This window comes from Lissotriton vulgaris, chromosome 8 (genome assembly GCF_964263255.1).
Source record: "Lissotriton vulgaris chromosome 8, aLisVul1.2, whole genome shotgun sequence".
Classification (NCBI taxonomy): domain Eukaryota; kingdom Metazoa; phylum Chordata; class Amphibia; order Caudata; family Salamandridae; genus Lissotriton; species Lissotriton vulgaris.
This window is the reverse complement of record NC_141696.1, coordinates 203,337,734-203,360,558: the sequence shown is the minus strand read 5'-3', so window position 1 is coordinate 203,360,558 and position 22,825 is coordinate 203,337,734. Positions and strand designations below refer to the sequence as shown.

General features: G+C 42.0%; 1 protein-coding gene across 1 annotated transcript in view; it reads left to right on the top strand.

Annotated features, from left to right (window-relative positions):
• Window positions 1-22,595, top strand: part of NOX4 (NADPH oxidase 4) — a 727,367-nt gene extending 704,772 nt beyond the window's left edge. The window contains exons 17-18 of the mRNA XM_086933983.1: window positions 8,588-8,688; window positions 22,072-22,595. Of these exons, the coding sequence (XP_086790109.1) occupies window positions 8,588-8,688; window positions 22,072-22,192 (222 nt within the window). The 3' untranslated portion in view covers window positions 22,193-22,595. The remainder of the gene's footprint in view (window positions 1-8,587; window positions 8,689-22,071) is intronic.
• The last annotated feature ends 230 nt before the right edge of the window (window positions 22,596-22,825 follow it).

The window sequence follows — 22,825 nt, the reverse complement described above, 5'->3', positions numbered from 1 at the left end:
CAGAACAGTCTTCAAAAGAATGTCTGAGTTTACATGGAGAGGTTTAGTAAAATGGAAAATAGTGCATCGTGAATGAAACTTCTTGATAAATTATTACCATCTACACTCATTTTTAGGTCTCGCCTAGACGAAAGCAAAAGCGAAGCTTTTGCTGTCTAGGGTGAGACAACTTATGTAACCACTTTTGGGGGAATGTGGACAGCAGACTGTCACGAGCTTCTCCTGCCAGAGATTGTACCTTGTGAGCGCACACGTCGCCGTGCCTCATATTCCCATGCAAAGAAAGCCTCACTCACGCATGCGCACATACCCTTTATGTGCTATCAAAGGGGCTGGCGTCAACAACGCGGAAAAGGCTTTTTTTTATTCTACACAGACACGTATACAGTTACGGCAGGGACACGCCAATTTAAAAGTGCCTTGAATTACTGGATGTTACGAATAACGTAAGAATGATGGTACACACAATGCACGTGGTAAACAGCCCTTCTATATGAGCTACGGCGCTCTACATAAATATGCGATATTAGGCAGCGTCGGTGCAGGGGTTAACAAATCTACATACTCATTTCCAGAGAACAGTCGGGGCTGATTGTTTCCTTTCAAGGCAGCAAAATTGGACCTCCGGTCACGGCAAATTGCTCAGCCCGCCTGCCCTCGAGCTCCCACCAGGAGATGGGATGCTGTGAAATTCTCTAGGTGCTTCAGTGCCCCCCCTCCCACACACACACACACACTTCCTGCATACATTCCGCGGGTTAAACACCCAAGGAAACTGCGGTACTCAACTCAAGCTCCCACCAGGAGATGAGATGCTGTGAAATCTCTCGAGGACCTTCGATGCCCGTCCAAACATCCCCCCCTCCCCTCCCCTCCCCCCCACACACACTTTATGCATTTAGTCCGCAGGTTAAACACCCCAGGAAACTGCGGTACTCAACCTCCCACCAGGATAAGATGCAGTTAAATATCTCAAGGTCCTTTGATGCCCGTTCAACTCAACACCCCACCCCCCCACACACACCACACCACACCACACCACACCACACCCACACACACACACACATGCACACACACGCAGGCACCCAGACGCAGGCACACACATACAGGCAAATACAGGCAACCCCCTCTCCCCTCCTTTCTCTTACCTAACCGGGCTTCGGGCTTCTCGGGAGCCTCGCAGAGCACTCGAGCTGCTCTGCCATGCCTGCAAGATGCGGGGCTCTCCCCTTAGGCTTGGGGGTCTCCCCGCTGGTCTTCACCCGGGCCCCCTCCTGGGTCCCGGGACTTCAGGTACGGCACTTCGCTGTCGCTCCGGGGCCGGGCTCGCGTTCCGACCTCAAAACGAAACTTAAAAATGTTGCGCATGCGCAGGCAGCCCCCGCCCTCCCACTCCTCCCAGCCCGGATACTAAGCTTGTTTGCATTTGACATGTATGACTCCTTTAGGTCTAATGTATAGGACAGCTTAATGCGTAATGCTAAATTGTTTCTATGAACTTTGCTTTTTGGGGCGTTAATCCAAAGGACGTTGATTTTAAACTAAGTCCTTCTTTGCATTATGGTTAATTGAAGCCTGGTCTGTAGTAGTGCTTTCACCACTGCGCTGCATTTTCTCTGTTTTGTTGTATTTTTCCAGTGGATAAGAACTGGTGCGAAGGGCACACAAATTACGTTTTAGCAAGTCTGATACCCATGGCAATGTTCACCCTTACTATCCAACAAACTCATTATCAGCTAAGTCTTGGTGTCAAATAAGTACTTTACATTCAAAGTTACTTGCAGCTCCTATTGTCGCTGCTCGTGTTAGGTAGAACATTCAAAGATTGGTACTTTCAATGAGAATTGCCCTACAGATCACCTACTGCCTCGTGTACCACAACCAGTGGCAAAGTGGCATAGTGTGGGGCCTGCGTGTGACCTCATGGTCACAGGATCAAGTCCCGGTGGGCTTACTCAGCCTTTCATCCTTCTAAGGTCGGAACAACGAGTACAAATGAGTTGTTTAACAATGAGCACCTGCTACTCAGTGCCAAAGTGCCCCCGGGTGAATGTGCTCTTTACAAGTACACGTGACGTGGTATGTTTGTTATGTTAGTCCACACACGCAGGGCACTGCCACTTACAGACCCTGCAGCCCTCACTGCATGCAGCCCCCCCACATTGCACCCCCGCCCTTCCGAACCGGGCATGCGACAGAGGGCACCACTGCCCAGGGTGTGGCGTAACTACAGCAGCGCCATAGTGCACCCTCACTGCCCAACACAGCCCACTCACCCCCCCCCCTCCACTCAGAACAGTGACACGCAATCTGTGTCGCAGTGCCCTGCACAGCTGGCACCGCATCATTCTGCCTCCCGCAGGGCCTGGCTGTCCGGGGCTTTGTTAGCACCAGAACAGCAGCGGTGGGACCAGTTACCCCTGGGAAACACCGGGCGGTGGGAGTCACGGTAAATTGAGCAGGAGTGCCCTCTATAGGACAGCGGGGTGAACTGCCCGCACCTGGTATTAACAACAGACCAGTTACCGCCAGTGGGACCAGTTACCGCACGGAAACACTGGGGAGTGTAAGTCACAGCAACTACGCGCGGTACAGTATACAACACATATCTATAAATGTTTTTTAAGATAATATTTGCATGATACATAATAAAATATTACTTAAAATGTTAATAATAAAAATGTATTGCTAAAGAATTATAGTTAATTACCACCCCACCATTTATCCCTACAAATAAAACAACTCACACTAAACATATACATTAAACAAACATTTGCAATGCAATAGGTCTCACATTTACGCAAGTTTAAGCTATTGGCCTTAAAAATAACAATGCATTTTATTTAGGTTTTAAAAACGGAAGCAAAAATAAAAGGCATTGTCATTTGCAATGTCAATAGCTCAAACTCACATAAATGCGAGACCTATTGCATTGCAAATGCTTGTTATGGCAAGAAAGGACCCTGTTGTGTGAACAAGTAATGCAATTTGATGTTGAACGCAATATAGGTTTTGGATTTCATTAATGTACTATTTGAAAAAGGAATCTGTCTTCAACTTCTACATGCAGAAGAAGGAATTTCAACTTCCTTCCCAAAAGTTCTCAATGTAGAGAAATATAAACTTGGTTTGCATTTTTAGAAGAACAAGCTACTTACCTCCGTTAATGCTATTTCTGGTGCATCCTCTATCGAAACACAGATTTCTCTGCAACCATGCATAGGTTTGAAAGGTGTCCACATTTGGATGTAATGGAAGCAGTGTTTAATACAAATAAGTAAAACAAACAATTAAAAAAAACAAGACCAAGTTAACACCCTATTGTGGCATCACAAACGGTGTGGGATGGAACATGTATGGTCAAACCTTTAATAAATCTAATCACACAGGTGAACTGCACAACAATGGTTGGTCTGGCAAACAAACATAGGCCAAAATGGATGATCAATAATATTTTACAGTTCCCACTGCATGGTCTTGCAGCGCTATAGACAAATCGCACTAAAACATGTCTGACAACTTCGCTTTAAATGGGCCAATGTCCCAGGCACCACACCAGGTAACGATCCTCTTCTAACACCCATGGATTTCATGAAGTGACATCTGGTGGTGAGAATTTCATCTACGACCTCAGGCAGCAGATCAAAAGCAGTTACCTGCCACCACTCAGTCTTCATTCATGGACGTGTAAATTGTTTAGGTTTGGGTAGAGAACTCTGCCCTGCTGCTGAGACAGGAGGTCCTTCTGAAGAAGTAGCCTCATCGGAGGATATATGCTAAGGCTCAGGAACTCCAGGTATCACGCTCTCATGACCCAAACGGGAGCCTTTAACCAATTAGGACCTGGAGAACAACTTGTGGTCACACAAGGGTAGAGAGATCCTTTAAAAACTGAAAAGAAAGGGGATGCATACTCCCTGTGCAATAACCAAAACAAAAATAGTATCCTCCCTTAAAAACCAGTGTACCTGTACTCTGCCGCACTCAGTGGTGGGGAAAGGAAAAACCTTTATAATATACAAACCTCACCCACTCTAGTAGTGGTATGCTTCAAATTCGGGTTCACCCTGACTCCTAAAGGTCAGGATGGGCTCGGCCATATTCCAGGGAGCTCTTTTGAGTATTGTTTTTTTCTTGGGGGTAAATATTAGATAAAAGAATTCCTCATTCCCCCCAAGCTATCCCTTTATTCGTGGGGTAAGTGGGAATGGTTAGAAACTATGAATAAATGAGGAAATCAAGATATTGTGGTCCTATGACCCTAACCTAAACACGCTGACATCCATACAGGTCTTGGGCATTCTTCGGGGCAATACCAGAGAAAAGAGAAATATCTCCCAGTGACGCACTCCTGTAATTTTTACAGGTGGATGCGTAGCATGCAAAAGATAATCTTGAGCATGGCAAAAAGATTAGTGTACTTGCTGTGTATTGGAAGTACCCCAGCTACAAATAGTGGGCATGCCTTGTAGTCAAACTGGGCAACAAGGGAGGTTTGGGTCCTATCTCTGACCGGCTTGGACCACTCCAATATACAAAACAGAACAAATAGCCAGACAGGTTTACTTTTTTGTCATTTGATCATACCCAGCCTGTGAGTACTGAGTGATCTACTATTTTATTTTAGTTTTTTTTATCTCATTTTACTTTTTCATTTGATTTTTTGTATGTCATCAAAAGAACAGTTATCAAACAATAAAGAATGCATTCAGAGAACAATGTGCGCAATATATACAAGTGTTCAATATGTACAAAATCATTACTCAATTTCAAAGACACCAAAAATACATTACAAAAAATAAATTAATACAATGCCTAAGAACCATTTTATAAATAGGCACCAGTCCTTCGTATTATATACCAGAAGCCAGGCAGACAACAGAGTTCATGGATACTGCCTGCCTATCTTACTGAGCCAGGGATTAGATGATTGTAGGGTTGCACTGCTAGGGGTGGAAAGCGTGGTATTATTTTTATCCCTAGTGGCACCCTTCTTCTTTATCACAGGCTCGGGGTCAACGTGTTCCGAACCACAGAAAGATTATGGGTTCTCCTCAGGACACGGACTTGATAAAGCCGTAACTATAAACAATCATAATGGAATTTAGTGTAAAGGATACAATTACCTGCAAAACAACGCATGTGGTATATTTATTACAATGTTTTTGTGGCAAAAGATACATCGGAAGCACCATTTGCCCTCTACATAACAGAATATTGGAACATATTCGAGCAATTGAGAATCGTGACCAAAGCTACGCAATGGCTAAACACAAGTTGATCTAAAAAAAAGGTTATCGTGTTGTTCCTGAGAGAAAGAAAGAAATGTTACAGTCTGAGATGCAGATGATTTATGGCAGGGTAACCAGACGGTAGCCCTGGGAATCCATTTTGTTGGATTTAATGCCCTCACACACCCTTTCAGGTGTCATGCTTCATCATTTGGGCCTGCTCCTCGTTGGGTTGTCGGTGCAATACCCAACGGGCAACACCTCATAGAGGGGCTCTTTGGCAGAGATCTTTTTCCAACAGCCGTATGGATGAAGTGCGGGTGTGGGGCCAGAACTAGAGGGTAGACGTGATGTGATATGGGAAATTAAAATAAAGCTAGTGGTACTGGGAATACTTTATTCATAAGGGCCACTGCTTTAGTTAAAAAAGTTTATTCTAGAGGAGAGTGGTGGAAAATATTGTTTCCAGCTATCATCAACAAATGTTTAGTCCGGTCAACATGTTTCTCGCTACTGTGAAGATTGATTAGCGATTCTTCAGGACCTAGTTGACTGTTAGCAGGTATCTAATTGTGTAGGACTGTCTACGCTATTAGAATGTGGTGTCTATGTGCTTATATGGCTACCACATTAGTGGGGGGAAGGGAAAAACACTATTATATTACCCTTCTTCTAGTTGTGAATGTTAGTACCTGTTGGAGGAAATCGGGAGAACATATCACAAACAGAATGATAACAGGTGCATCAGTGACTCTAGAACTTGTGCATTTTACATGCCAGTGAGAGTCAGGCGTGTCACAACACCACTGCACAAGTGTATCCAACCCTCTCACGTGTGTAAATTCGGTGAGAGTGGCATGTGAAAATATCTAAAAACATTAGGATAAAATTGGAATACCAATTCGGTATTCATGGCTCGCAGTCATACACATGTTGACCCATGAAAAAGAAAAAAAGACATGGAAGAACATTACATACAGTGGATTGGCCACAGTGCCGATAAAAGAGAGAGGTGGAAAAAGACTGATGACCTTACGCCGACTTGAATCGAGATTAATCATTCGATTTAAAACAAAAAGCCCTTATGGACTGAACGGGGACGAAGAACTTTATGTGCACCTATGAGCAACTCTAACCTCCTTAGAAATCATCTGGTTAATACAAAGAAAAACAACGATTAACATTGTACAGTGTATATTTGTCTTAGAAATTGGGCATTAAGTCCCTATACAATCTTAAATGCACAAAAACAGTCTAGCAGACAATGTAATGTGTAGACAAGTGGGTATATATAACGAAATTATACTATTGATGCATGCAGCAATGTACATCCACTTAACTCACTGAGAGATTATGCACTAAATGCGCTGCGATGCTTTAAGAATTATAAGTGTTATAATTGTCAATAAGCTAAGACGTTTGTGCATATCTCTGCCAGAGACTACTATGTAACAAAGCACAACATTTGCAATACAAGGAACTATGTATGAACTGAATAGTAACTACCAGAATCATAATGCACCATAATAGTGCTGCTATGACAACTGGTATAAAAGACTGTAATCAAAGGAGGACAAATGTTTGTAACCGTGAACAAGATTGTGAGATCGAAACGCGTAGGTTAAAGGCTGTGTGCTGTAATGGCACATTGATAAAATAAAACCTGCTAAAATCGATACCCTGGTGGAGTGCGAGTATAATTCTTTTGGTGGGGAAAAAAATATATATATTTATATATATTTTGCCATCTTTCACCCACAGTTTATTTTTGTACATTAATGCACCTCCCCACCAGCCAAGGAGCCAATGATACATACATGCAAAATGCAGGGACACATGGACAGAAACTTACATACTAAGTAAAACACCTACATATATATGCACACACAAAACAACATTTATATAAACTGCTAAACCCACATCAAAATAGATACAGGCACTCCTGTGCACAGACACTAACATAAAAGCATGTATGCATGCACGTACAGTCAACACATATAGAGGCATCCAAGGACAAAATCAACACAGAGTGAGACATACATACAAGGATAGCAAGCCTAGTTGCAGACAACATGCACGTGTGCGTCCATCCACCTTTGTTTGCGTGCATGCCTCAAAACACTTCTTGTCTGTGACAGTGTGTGTGTGCTGCCTGTGAAGGTATTTAAGCCTCTCTGTGTTGTCTTGTACACCGCTACACATGTTGCTTGTTTTTGCATGTATAAATGTATGCTTGTCGAAGCGTGTGTCTATGTTGCCCTGCGTGTGTGACTTTCTACCAATGTGAGTCTGTATGGGCATGGATATCTGCAGGTCTCTTGCATGGTCTGCAAGTACCGAGATATTTTGGCATGTATTCATCTATTTTAGGTGCCTCTCTGTTTATGCACTAGAAAACAAAAGCACAACCAGCTAGCAATGCATATTATTTAGACTTCCCCTGTGAAATACATGCTGACAAGGGCAAATTGTGCTACACTTCTGCTATTGCTCCTTTGCAGTAAAAAAAACCACTGCAAATTGGTTACAACTCCATTGCATTAAAGCATTTATTAATATGATGAAAATAACTTCTCTACTTAAACAACGGGAGAGAAAAGGGTAACTAGTCACTCTTCTACCCCTAAGATAATCTATACAACAACAAAAGAGTGACACAGAAAAGTGAAAGGGTTCTTTCATAAAACTAAGGTTTTTTCCACCAATCACACATCCCCTGGGCTTTATGGTTTATATATTCTTGCTAGTTCTTACTTAGGTCGCATTGCTTATTAGAAATTTTCTTTGCACCTCTGTTTCACTCTTTTGTTGTTGTATAGAAAATTACTTCTCGCCACATCTAAATGCAAAGCATCCAGCTCTAACATATGGATGCAGGGAGCTGAACGAACTCTTTTATTTCAAAATATTAAACCATTACGGGTTTGGGGGAATTTAAAGTACCCAATTATTATCGAATGCATTAAATGACGCAAACTTCATTACATTTCAGTAGGTCAAACCTTTCAAAATGTAACAGGGGAAAGCATTCAGTATTCATGCGGATTTTGGTGCATTAAACACCACAATCTGCATTTAATTTCCCAATAACTCATAACAGTTGCTAATGATTGCACCCGATAAATAAGATACCCTGTGGTGTCATTGTTTATCAGGTGCGATAGCTGGCACCTAAACTTGTGATCAGGTGCTTAGTTGGGTATTATCAACACTATTTATTTTAGCACCTGTATGGAATTTTGTCAATTGTGTTTGTGTAGTAATGGTTGTTCTTATCCAATAATGTTTATGTAGACAACTATGTGGTATACACGCATTTGGAAAGGATGTTTTGCTGATTTTAATATTTTTTGCAGAAAATAATTGGTGAGAAATACCACGCACTGAATTCTCGTCTTTCTGTTGGGCGACCGAACTGGAAAACTTTATTTCAGGAGCTTGCCAAATGTAACCGACAGTAAGTAACAGTACAGATTAACCAAGAGGCTGTATATTATAAACAAGACAATTTGGTGCATGTCTTAAATCCAAGAGCCCCAATTTATATATAAAAAAATTAGAATTGCTTGTCATTTGTGGCAGCTCTTATGTTTCAGCCACTGGGCTATCTTTTTATCTTTGAGATTAAACACTTTAGATACATATCCCTGTTGCACAAAGTGTGTATTTGTTGAGTCAACCCACGGTGAACTGGTTTGTAACGAATACAAATCCATGCAGACGAGCCCCAAATATATCTACGCAATGCAATTCCAAATATATATGAACGGTGTTTGTAAAAGCACTTTTTGTAACTTATGTAAAGTGCTGCATGCCACCAATGGTAGTCTTGGATGCTTAGTTAGGAGGCACCAAAGACAGGGAAGGGAGAAGGAAAAAAGGAAAAACTCACCAGCAGGAACTACAACAGATATCGCAGTTATTTGAGAATGATTCGTGAGCTGCAGTGTCAGCCGGCACAGAACGGAGGGGGGGGGGGGAGGGGGGTGGCAGTGTGATTGGTAAGCACCAAAGCTCTCCTGACCAATCACAATGTTGCAATGCAGCGTTGTGATTGGTATAAGCGCTGTGGTTCGGCGCTCAGATGGAGATTAGAGGCCTGGGCATGTTCTCCACGCAGGCTGCAATGCAGCTGCATGGAGAACATGCAAAGTGCGCATGACTGTTTGGCCAGCCCCTGAGGGACGGCCAAGCATTCATGCGCACTCTAAGTGGGCAAACCACAACACCCCTGCCCTGAGAGCAGAGCAGTCCTTCCCACAAAGCAGCTGGAAACAATGAAATGATAACAACAAATTATTTTATTTTTCCTGTCCTCACACTGCCTAATAGCAGCGGGTGATGCTCCTCCGCCTTAGCGGAGCAACCGCCACTGGTGGGCCGACCAAAGAGAGTAAATGTGTGGTTGGGCCCCATTCTATGCACCCAAGTACTGGAACAAAATCCCTGTGTCTATTAAGACCGCCTCAAAGCTGTTCCAATTTAGAAACAAGTTGACAACCTTCTGTTAAGAACATTACATTACAATGCATTAACAGTCTACAAAACAGCTATCTTCCCTATCACTTGGTGACTGCTTGCTTCCCTTTGGCCATGTACACTGCTCCACTGCCTTTTGGCTTCGTTCTCGCTGTAGAAATACCGTATGTATAACTTCAAACGTATTGAAAGAACTTTAACAAACAACACTTTCGAGGGGCAAAGCAATTTTTCGGAGTGGGGTTCCAATTCATTGAACACTCCCTGCCCTCTAAATAGTATAAACGGCTTAAACATGATTTAAAATTCATGCAATCCTGAAGGAATATGATTTTGGCCAATTATCAATCTACAATTGCAGGAGGCTGCTTTTCTTTGTTTCGTTGAATTTGGATGCATAAGAGCTGAATGCTCATGCATGTCTGATACCTCTGGGAAACACGGTTGAATGGTTGATAGAAATGTCCATAATACCGTTTCAAAATCAGCGTGCAATGGGCATTGCTGAAGGGCAAGGATCTACTGTGCATGCACACAGTGTGCCTTAGGCTAACATCACATGGTGCATTATATTTAATACTGCACCATGTTCAGTACTTGCAATAAGATATTTTGTTACAAACCCCTAAAGTCCATACTGCATACTCATTTACATTGGGTATAAATATATCACACGACTTGTAAGATTTTTTTTCACATTTCGCACATGACTGAAGCAAACATTTCCAGTATACTTCTTTATTTTTCATAAACATTACAAATAAAGAAAATTCAATGTCTAGCGTTAGTTATTGATTAATAACTGAATGTCACGTTAACCTATGTGGCTGGGGATCTGCAATGGGAAAATTGAACTAGGCAATTTCTCCAACACCACGGCTTATAAAACATGCTTTTTATAAGGACCCTGCTCATAGCTACAGGACCCCTCACCCCTGGAAAAACCAGGGGAAACTTTAGGGGATCTGAATATGTACAAATATAGCAGATTCTCACTCCACAGTGCTCCGAGCACAACAGTGGATTTTGAGCAGCACTTTACTACAATGAGGGACGTGAAATGTGTAATTACACTATCACCAGAAATATAAAACGTATTTTATATGGTTCCTCCTTTTAAGTATCTGACCCCCACCCTTGGGACACCTAGGGGAAACCTTGGGGTACCTAATATGCCAAAATATTTTAGGGTATCAATTTAAAAGTGCCCCTAACACCAAAGTCGAGTTTGGATACAATTTACATGCAAGTGTAGAAAGGGTTGCTGGCCTCTAAACTGCAATACCCTATTATATACTAGGGACGTAGAGGTAGTTTTGATCCCCCTGCCCTATTATGGACTAGGGCCTTATAGAGGAAGTCATGCCAATCATAGTGGTACCCTAACTCATAGTGTACCTAAGTATGTGTAGGTGTTTTCACTGTATTTTAAGTGTGTTTCACATTAGCTCTGGTCCTGGTCCTGCCTAGCAGAGCCCAGGGCACTCTCAGAAACAGAAAACCAGTATCTAGGGGTCTCAAATGAGGGAAAAAGTGGGGGACACTGCAACCAGGTCCTGATTCCCATCACAAATACCTTTTGATTTTTATATACAAAATATACTAACTTATTATATGGGTGTGTATCCAGTCATCTTTAAGCATTGGTCTGTTTTGTGGCATTGACATTTTTCCCCCATCCACTACAGCATACAACATGGTTAATAGGTCAGCCCACTTGAGCTATTTGCTAACTCCACTGGGAGTTACATCATTCTGCTCTTTCATAAGGAGCACATTAGTAAACAAAGTAGTTCCCTTGAGTGCCAGATATTTCTATAGCAATGTGTGTTTTTTGAGACTAAAATATTTTTGCTTTTGGCGAAAGATTTTTATGTTGGTGAAAATGAGGATTGACAAAGCCAAGAAGTCGGTAGACAACTCGAGGACTATTGGCTTTGCCATTGATAGTTTTCACAAGTCAATAAAGAAGCCGGGCTGAGTGGACCAGTCGCTGGCGGTATCATCATTGGCTTCTAGTCCAAGGGAGAGAGAACCTGTCAGGGCCTGCCCTCAGTCCTAACTGTGCCATGCAGCACCATCCCACCCACACCCTACTCCCTGCAGCTAAAACTGATAAAGTCTAGAGTAGAGTGTAATAAGGGTGCAAGAGAAGTTTGTGTAAGGAGTTTATGCGAGCATATAGGAGCAATAGTTTGAGGTAATGATCTGTGAAATTATACTGTGAAAATAACATGCCTTGACTGTCATATTTTTGTGGGTGAGATTGATTACAGTGATCTGTAGTGGTATTTTATGCAAGTGATTTTGCCAGTAATTTGTGTTAGTAGTCTTTAGCAATAATCTGTGTAAGTAATCTGAGACAACATTTTGTATAGTAATTTGTGTCACTAATTTATGGAAAACATTTATGGAAGCAATTTGTGGGACAAGTATGTTGATGCAATCTGTGGCAACATTCTGTCATTCTTGTGGTAATAATTTGCTTCAGTACTCTGTGACTGTAAAGGTTTGAGTCATCTGAATGACATTTGTGCCACGATTTTAGGATAGCAATTTGGCCAAGAATCTAGTGCAGAATTTAGATCAAGGGAATATTCTATGCCCGTGACAGGATTCAATAGATGTAACCTGTGGCAGGATTTTGTAACTGAAATGTACTGTTATTCAACAAGCTGCCACCTAGCAATATAGACTGCAGGCAACTACCATGCTGCAAGTGGCTTGCGCCACAGGTTGAAGCTAGCGGGAGTGGTAGAGACCGCTTCCCTCCTAAGAAGGGGAAGGAATTTGGGTGTGGTCTTAAGCTAAAAACAAACCTTTTTACTTTAATAATATTAAAATATCTGAAAAACAAATAATATGTTAAACTTCACCTTTTTAAATCATTTTTGTAGGCTTTATAGCTAAAAATATTTTGTCAACGCTTCATGCAATTTGTTTTGGGTTAGTATTTCAGTAGCCTGGAGGGCTTTTTCCAGTATCAAACCAAATACATTTTTTACGTTTTGTTTTATGCTGAACCCATGTACTAATAGTGTAACTTTAGAGACCCACTTTTCCCCCAGATAGAGCCTGGTAAGCAATTATACACTTCTTGAAGCCCTCTCCTTTACCCTTTTTCCCACTTGTAATTACAGGCTATTATCCCAGGGTGGAACCTGCTTTGCCTAAAACGTCTACAGTTTGAATGTATTTAAAGGATGCTCATAGATCCTTTACTCTTACAAACTCAATCTTGTTTATTCTGGTTCTTGCATAGAGCTCCCTGTTGGTATGGTAGGAATGCATGTAATATAAAAAAATATAAAAGCAGAATCTAATATAATATATAATATGACATAATATATAATAATACGATATAATATGATATAATGTAATATAATATAATACAACATGATATAATATATTTTAATATATAATATGATATAATATATAACACATTGTCAGAAGTGTAGTTCAATTTATCAAAATACAAGCTAAAGCTTCAGCTGCCGGGTTTTGAAAGTTTACTACATTACAGTGAACTTTGCATGTAAAACACGTGGGCCCCTATTCAGAAAATTGACCTTGGGTTGCCCCTATTTAATTTAATTTAATTGTGGGTTTCTAACGTGCTAGAATCGACTCCCGAAGGAATATCTCTGCGCAGTAGACCGCTGGGGAACCCGTCCTGGCTTTCCCTGTGAGATGGTCCCTACTGGGTATCTCCAAGGTGAAACCAGGCATCCCCGGCGTATGTGGGGGTCCGTTGTGGAGATGAGGCAAGCTAATGCCCAGAGTTGCCAAGTGTGATCCCTGGTTAGAGTAGGCACCGAGGTGAGAATTATCGAGTCCGCTGACCCTGGTCCACGACCCTGCCGCGTCGGGAATTGAACCCTGGTCCTGGGCCGTCCTCTGCTCCCGGGTCTGCCGCCTCTAACCAGTGAGATGCTCCGTACTGCCTCTAACCAGTTAGCCACACCACTCCACAACCTGAGTAGTTGGTATTGCCAACACTGCTGTCTCAGATATAGCCTATCCACTCAAGGAATCTTTATTAAGATCCCTCTGCTGCTCTAGGCTCATAGTATTGGCAACGCTTGGCGCGCTTTTCACCCATCACCAAAGCAAACACATTCCTTCTTCCCCCTCCTCTCCTCTTGCAGCATCCCACAGATTTCAAGGAAACCGGTTCCAGAGTTGTTGGGACCAAAAAAGGACCATCTGTTGTTGCTTTTATTACAATATTACTCACCGAAATACAGTGCCTGGTACTGGCCAGTGCTGCGCGCGCTGCTGAAAGCAGTTTTCCGGCATATTAGGATGTCCAAGGTTTATTCTGCCAAATATGGAATGCCAAGTTCATCATTGCAAATTTAAAGAGCGGAATCTCATATACGCAAAACATAAAAGTAAAAGAGCCAGAGGGAAATTGTAATAGACAAGATTGCAAAACAATCCACCACGTGCCATTGTGTTCTGCAGGTTTTACTGAGACGTCTGTTCAAACCTCCGTAGTTACTAATAGCAACTGGGGGGAGGGGCACCAAATCTGCAAACCCTTCTCAGACTGAGCAAAATGGAGCAATCTGTTCACTACGCAATATTCAATGTGGCTGCTACTGACTAGAAATCAAGGTGGCGCATTTAAGACCCTGCTGTAAAACACACGCACCAGACTGTAACAACGCTCTGTCATTTTATGTGCCACATTTGAGGCAGTGGAAATATACTCAGCAGATAATGGCAATGCGCGCGCTATTACCCTTGCGTTTCCGGCCGGGAGAAGCGCGAGCCAGACACGACGAGCGTCATTAGGCAGATGGGTATTCGACGCTTTCCAAGATTCATTGGGAACTCTCAGCGTCTGGGACTTTGCGAACCACGCCACGTGACATTTTATTTTATCATCTGATTACGCGAAAGTGATTATTCTGCTGTTTCATTTTACAAACAAATGAATTCGAAATTCGTGAAAAATGTGTGTGAGACTTGTAGAGGAGTTCATTTAAAAAGGAGTGCATTATTACTCATGAACCGTGGAGCCAGTAGAATTATGTCTACAATATTAAGAAGTCTAAGGCATCCAGTAAACAGGGACATTTGGTCTTTTGCCTCTAACTGACTCACAAATTAGATGGCCCATGCTCTCATTTCTCCCTGAACAGATCCAAAGGTTTTCAGCTGCCAACCTGGAGGTCAGGAAAACTATCAGTTTACCTCTAATCTGCACTTGTGGCAAAGGTCCTAGGAATCTTGGTGATGACACGGTGGCCTGCCCACCTGCAGTACAACTTTCATTTCAGTGATCTTCAGTTAGACTTCTACATTTGGCGTGGAACTGAGTTCACGCTCATGAATTTTCATGAAGAACCATTTACTTCTAGGGCCAGGACTGAGTCTTAATCTCTCCTCAATATTTGGGACTATGGATCACAGTATTAGCCTCTACCACCTCTAGAAGCTCTGTATGAAACATGGTGAAGTGCTGCTACAATTTAAATTCTTCGCCTCAGTTCACAACTAATGAAACATGTTTAATTTGCTATCAGGAGTTGACAATCTTCCCTTGTTGTGTGCCACAAAGGTTTATGTTGACATTGATTCTCTACTGAACTTCCATGACACCACTCATATGTGTCTTAGACTGTCAGAACTGCCTAGCAGTTCTACACATAAAAGTCTTTGATGGCCCTGAGTATTGCCAACAGGTCAGAGGCTGTCCAATATTTTAGACAGTGTTACTGACAGTGCCTAAATGTCTCTAAAGCAGAGGTCCTGCAACGTTTACCCAGGATAGCCTTTTAACTTCCACTGAGATTACCCTCCCCAAAGGAGTGCAGCCTAGCGCCTTCGTGACTTCCTATTACCAAACAGATGACAAAGGAGTGGTGGAGTCAGACTCAAAGGCGAGGGCCAAGCGGATAGGAGATAAAATAAACATCCCTGAAATAGATCAGTTCAGCGGTGACACTCAAGACATTAAATCATCCCTGATCTGAGGTGGACATTGAATTGTGGATTTTAAGACTCAGGCGTTTGGTTGCTGTCACTCTTTTCCCTCCCCCTGAAGTACCGGGTTTTTAAGAACCCAGCGGTGCCAGGGAACACACCCAAAGACTTCGAGTTCTTCCTGTTTCAGACTACAGAAACACAGAGTCTTCTTGGTGAAGTCAAAGATCTTATTTATTGGCTGCAGCCAGTAACAGGTATCCTAGAAGTACAACACGGTGTATGGTCTCAGTAGACTGCTCAAACTTACAAATCAGCCTTCTCTTGTTATACAAAATATTATGCTTTAGGCAAACATTCCTTATTTTACAGTTGACCATTCACATAGTTTCACTACAAAGAAAAAGCAGAGTCATGATGACAAACCCATATTTTAGTTTGTCCAGCCCACAATCAATTACCCGGCAAGGCCTAGTATTTTCATCAGATATCGACGGACCCCCAATAAAAACGGGCACCTCCTCCTCGTAAAGCAAGTCATAAAGAAAGAAACAGGGACAGGTGTGTGTAAGATTAGGCATGGTTTGTGTGCAGTGAAAGGTTTATGACATGTTGTGCTTTGATACTAATCTCATTCGGCCACTGTGAAAGGAACTGGCCGAACAGGTTTGGCTTCAGGCAGTGGAGGCAGCTTGCCCAGGTCACAGAGGAGTCAGCAAAGGTGTACGTGTCCTTCAGACTCGTTTCGGCCTTAGTCATTTGGCCTGTGTGAGGGCAATCACAAAATGGCTGCCGTTCACAAAATGGAACCCGAGGGTTCAAACTAAATCCTTGAATACAGAGTGTTCTCTTAGGTCGATTCATGCGAAAACACTCAGACACACTACACTCGTCATTTCCGGTCTGCTGACACCAAAATCGTCATGATACGACGATGTTTATAACACGGGTCCAGAATTTTCAGTACCACACCCCTCCATGTAGAAGCTGACAGGGAGACTCATTGATCTCAATAACTCTAATCCAGGGAAAGTGAGGTAACTGAGCCCCACAGACCCAGAGGGCAAGGGGGGTCTTGCAAAAGCAACGAAAGAAGCACAATTGAGCCACGAAAATGGCCATCTGAGGCTGACACATAGAAAGGATACTACAGTTGAAAAGCTGTATATAGCCAATCATTATTTGGGAGATGAGTGGCTAATTGAGTAGAATTGTGAGGCAGACTGGGATACAAGTTGGATGAAGAGGCAGTACAGAGCAATAAAGAAAGACCTAGAAAGACTCTAGAAGTCTAAAAAACGCAGACCTATAAAAACGGGATGACCAAAAGCAATAAAGATTAAGATGCAGGAGTCACAGGGTGACTAGAGAACCCCCGACGCCCACCAGGATGGGGGATGATCCCTCACAGTGGTGATGGATGACAATCGTAAAGCAGCCCAGATTGACAAACTGGACCTGATGTTAGAGACGAAAGTGAGCTACACAAATGCTGAGGCACAAAAGAAAGTCCAACACAGTACAATTGGCTTTAGACACTCAAAAATACAAGAAGTCCATAAAACGGTCTTGATTTTTCTTTGTATATCAAGCATGGTTTTAATGTCATCCGAAATAGGCAGCCATCAAGTGTTTAGTCCGAAAGGACTTTCCCAAGGCTAAACACAAGTAGTAGACCATTATGTAATAAGGAGTTCCTTGTCCATATTAAAATGTGTACCACCCGTAATGAAGGTGTGACACCTGTAGCGTAGAGTCGGAAGTATCCTCTGTAACAATTCTATCAAAAAGGGGGGGGGGGGAAATCACTGATCCGTTCAGCTTCCTAGGCTTGAATATTAGTAATCAAAAGGGAAGGATCACTGGTCCTGCATAACCAGGGTATGCAGGTCTTGACGATTCGTGTGTCCCAAATAAAAAACCCTCATGAACGTGTTGGAAAGATCGAGGTAGCGGTATATCTTGATTCTCCGCTCTTCATACACGTGTGTGCATAATCATTGGATTGATTGGTTATGCAGCCTCCACCCGGAGGTTCTTACCCATGGTTAAAAGCAGTAGTGATAAGTGATGTGATGGTGCAAAACGAAAAATTCTAATATCCGGACAACCAGATTTTATCTTTTATTCAGTCTGGATTTGGATAACCCGTTCAATGAAACGTGCGTTAAGTGAATTTGTTATGAATTCAAATGCACGTAGTTGGGTAATTAATACTGGTCGACATGTTTCAGCCCTTCTCGCCTAGATAGGTCTAACGGGCTTTCTTCAGGACCTAAGTGCTTGAAATAGTGTCTTATAATAGATACTGTCTAATTATAAGGATAAAAGAGAAGGAAATGGTGTAACCTGTTCTCTTTGGTTTCATGAAGGTCTCATTGTACCTGTAAGACAAAATCAACAGTATTTAGACATTAAAGGAGAGGGGGGAGGGGAGGACATTGTGGGCACAAGAAATGACTAAACCCTTTGGCATTAACGTAATGGTCATTTGGGTCAGAACATGATTTACAATTAACATTATAACTTAAAAATTAAAAATAGCGATACTTGCTAACCCCACTGTAATTGGGAGTTTCAACTCACTCAGATGTATCCATTATCACACATATGAACAACTGTCAATAAGATAGAATTTGCTATCAGCTTGCATTCTTGGGTATTGGCATAAATTAGCAGCAGAATAATACATGTTAATTTCAGTGAAGAAAGTTCACTGCTCGCATAGAAGTGGCAGGTATCGTGTTAACTTTTGTTATTCTTCACATACTGTGTCCATTACACTGATTACAAATTAGAAGGTGCCCTAATTGTTGTAAAGTGCTACGCGTTGCATTAAGGATGAGGAAACCCATTTCTCGAGTGACTTAAGAGATATTAATTCTTAAAAGCTAATTCAAAAAGAATAGAGGCACATATATTGTAAACATCGCACTCGTAATTACTAAGACTTCGGTGGCATACGGGGACATTGCGCGAAATTAGAGGGAGCCCTATTTGTTATAAAGTGCTACTCGTTGCATTAGGAGACCACGGAGCACAAGGAAACCCATTTCTCGAGTGATTTAAAGGATATTGATTTTTAAAGGCTAATTCACAAAGAAATAGAGGCACAGATATTGTAAACATCGCACTCGTTATTACTGAGATTTCTGCGGCATACGGGAACATTGCGCGAATGCATGACAACGTACCTTAAGCCTGACGCTTTCACACTTCAACAGGTGTGTTTGGAGGGCGAGGATGCCTACTAGATTAGAATTGCAAAAAAAGGGCAATTAGAAACTGCACACACACACAGGCTGCATTGGCAGGCCTGAGACAAGTTTTAAAGGGCTACTTAAGTGGGTAGCATAAAAACGTGCTTCAGGCCCACTATTACCATTTTTAATTTACAGTCCAGGGTACCTGTTAAACCACTTTACTAGGCACTTACAATTTAGTTAAATAAACCAGTTGGGTGTCAGACACTTTTACCGTATTTAGAGAGGAGAGCACTAGCACTTTAGCACTGGTTAGCAGTGGTGAAATGTGCAGAGTGCTAAAGCACACAAAAACGTTGAAGCAGCGCTGAAGGGAAGAGGGCAGATCGTCTCCTGTAAAACCATCGCTGATCCTAGCATAATGGAACCCCCAATAAAACGCTAAGGGCTCATGAGGCATTGTAACCTAAAATACTAAGTCTTGATAAACCGCCAATTGGGCGCAGAGACTACGTGTTGAACTACATTTTAGGTACATACACACCTATAGTTCACAGTTTTTGTATGATACACTTTCATATATACATCCATGTGAGTAAGGTGGGGAATTCTGTGCATTTCCTGTCCTGAAGAAGGAGTTTCACACTCCGAAACATGTTCATGTCAACGCACTAGAGAGGTTAATGTACATAATTATACATCAGTAACCTCACACTGCACCCTTTTTAATAATACCAGCCAGGGGCTTAATTATAGTCTTTTTTTTTCCCCACGAGCCAGGTGTTTTTTAACTATCACCTTCACCACTCTACCACTCACATAGAATACCCCACACACATCCACGCATAGTCCACAGCAAGTGCTCCCACGTAGTCATCAGTTGTAGCACGCCGCATCCCGTAGAGGGGTGCGAAGACCCCAATGATGAAGCATGACACCAAGGGGCCTGTTGGTGTGTTAGGGGTATTTAAACAACACGGTGTGCTCCCCACCACAGTGGGGACCACCACCACCTCCTTAGTGGATTCCACTTTGTTCATTTATGAGTGGTATTATGAGGCATGATGTGATGTGAATAATAACTGAATAATTAGTTTTTGTGTAAATTAATACAAATTGGTGTGAAACGTTGTTATGTGGAATGTTGCTACGTGGCTTATACTGGATTTATGTGGAGTGTGTTTATGCAATATTGAGTAGAGCATAATCACGTGGAGGTTAATTAGTGGTGCTGAGTGGTATTATGTGGAGTATAATTATGTGGTTTGGAGTGGTATTAAGTTGTGTGGAATGTTATGTAATGTGGAATTATGTGATATGGAGTGAAGTGGAAATAAGTGTTTTTTTAATTTTTAGGATTGTAATTATGTGGTACGGAATGTTGTAGAGTTAAATTCTTTACAGTTGAATTGTGTGGCATGGAGTTTTGAGATGTTCAAATGTGCTGTGTATGGTAGAATTAGGTGGCGTGGATTTGAACAAGCTGTGCATGCTAACGCTTTTATGTCATGGGGTATAAAGTTGACTAGTGTCTATTTTTCTTTGTAAAAATAATATGGGCTGTTTCTTTACCTTCCTGTACATTTCTGAACAATTTGTTAAGCTAAATTGTATTGTTGAATTGTGTGCGCATGCAGGAAAGAACTAGTGTCTGTCAGACATGCAAAAAATCATCCTACGTCTCAGTATTCACTTCCACACTTCTAAGCAGTAATTCCAATCCTAGAATGAGTTACCTGTTTGCTTTACAATAATAGTTAGTAAAACAAGTAAGTGCTTTGCCAGCCTGTATAAGTAGTAAAGTTTTTAAAGAGACTTGTTTTCGTGCAAGGTATTGCTTTTCCCAGTTCACGGAAGGGATAAAAAACATCTACAGATAATATTAGGATTGACAGGATGGTGCACAGCAGAATATTGATACGTGTGGATCTGGTGAGGACTGTGGACAGCATGTGCTTGATACACTATTTACGTAAGAAAATACTATATATTTTTTTCTTTATCCTCCATTAGATATTAGATATTAGTAAGGAAGCGGGAAGAGAAGCATTTGCCAACTGATTTCGTTTAGTCTTAGGGAGACAAAGAATTCTGTGGTCTGTGGTAGATTACGCCCAGAAGGCATAGGTATATGTATCAGGAGCTGCCAATGAAAGGAAGTGGAAATACGCTATAGGCTTTGCCGGTATTGATGGCTACTGAGCGGTTGCAGACATAGCTGGCCTGACAGTGGGTGGGAAAATTTTACGTGTCACTGTAGATTTAATTACATGAATTGTGCATTCTCTCTGGTGTTTGTCCTAGGGGTACCTGCTGACTGGTGCTAGATATGGGATCAGGTTTGCCTTTGACAGGAGGTATAAACCATACCTGTTAGGTACATAGTGTAAATTAATGTTGGCGTAAGGAAACAAAAATCGGACCCTTTGTACATTTAATATTCTTGTGTGCATCATGCAGAGGATGAAAAGTAGCAGGAACGACTTTGATGCCGTAGAGGCTAGCAGGAAGAACTGTTGGAGTGGTCAGTTAAAGAGATGGTTTAACATGTTTTAAACTATCACAGTGGCATTGGGGAGGGCAATAGCTGAAAGGCTCTGTCTTTACTGGTAGGCAGTGGTTAGATGGGGCCGGCACAGTCTTTCTGTTGGTGGAGGACAGGGGAGCAGTGGGGGACGGTCACTGGTTCACAGTGACATCCGAGGGGTGGTTTTAAAGGCAGGTGGAAAAGCATAACTGCTGGTTTCGTAGGGGTGAGAGTAGAGTGTAATGGATGCGTTAGTAGCAGGAACTACGGCAGTGGTCTGTGTTTGGAGTTGGTTAACTGAGCGGGCTCTGCTTGGAGGTGGGTCATCAAGTAGGAGGATGTGTTTGGTGGGCCGGTTAGGGGTAGTGTTATGTAACTTTGCTGGAGGACGCAGCATCAGTATTTCATTATGCCACTGCGATAGGCTTGGGGTTGTCTTATATATCCCTCAGCAAATTACTTAATTTATTAATGTAAACATGCAAGCGCAACATTTGGGCACTGGACTGCTACCTCAGTCATAGGCGCGAGACAACAGTTGTATTCAGATGGGATTCTGTGTTACAAATGAGGAAATTCCGCTCCAGTCACTTTCAATGCTTTTAGTACAAATGATAAACAACATGCTTCACAGTTTATAATGCACGCGGAGAACACACTTTGATGACATGAATTTCTTTCATAACTTTTTTTTCAGGAAAACAGTCGGGGTCTTCTGCTGTGGGCCGAAGGGGATCTCGAAAGCCCTGCATAGACTTTGCAACAGTAGCAATTCCTTCGGGACAACCTTCGAGTACAACAAGGAATCATTCAGCTAATGGATTCTGGGGCGCCCGGCAGGAGAATCCTAGCACAATATGCCAAAGAGAAGCACATGCACTGCGTCATTTAATTATTAAAAACACTGAGGCAATAGTTACGAGCACTGCTGTAGGACGTCTTATGTACTGTATTGTAGCAAAGCTGTAGAAGATGTTTCTCATTCGTGTGATTGTGTGCACAATGTTTTTTTAACACTGTGAACTTCCATGGAGAAGAAAACACGCCTTTTAAAATATTTTAATTATTAAAATATGGTTGTTGTAAAGGTTCTTAAGTATTATTGTGAGGGCAATTAGCAGGTCCCCTTGTTGAAGATTGGATATTTATAACCATGCTGTATTCTGTGACTGTAAAAATGAGTCTGGGTAGAGAGGAATATTAAATAGATTTCTTGAAGGATTGTGGCTTGGCAGATTCTGGTTCTTTTATTAGAACAAGGCTGTTCTATGTAAACCACTAGTACAGCTGATGTTTGCAAGAATCTATATATAAGATAATGCTTTTATCCTCCTACACTTTCCGATTTTGATGCGAGCTAGTGCTGTGATTAAAGCATATGCAGTGTGGGTGTGCATGGCAAAATCTGATTTAACAAATTATGTGTGTATTTTATTAGCTTGCATTGTGCC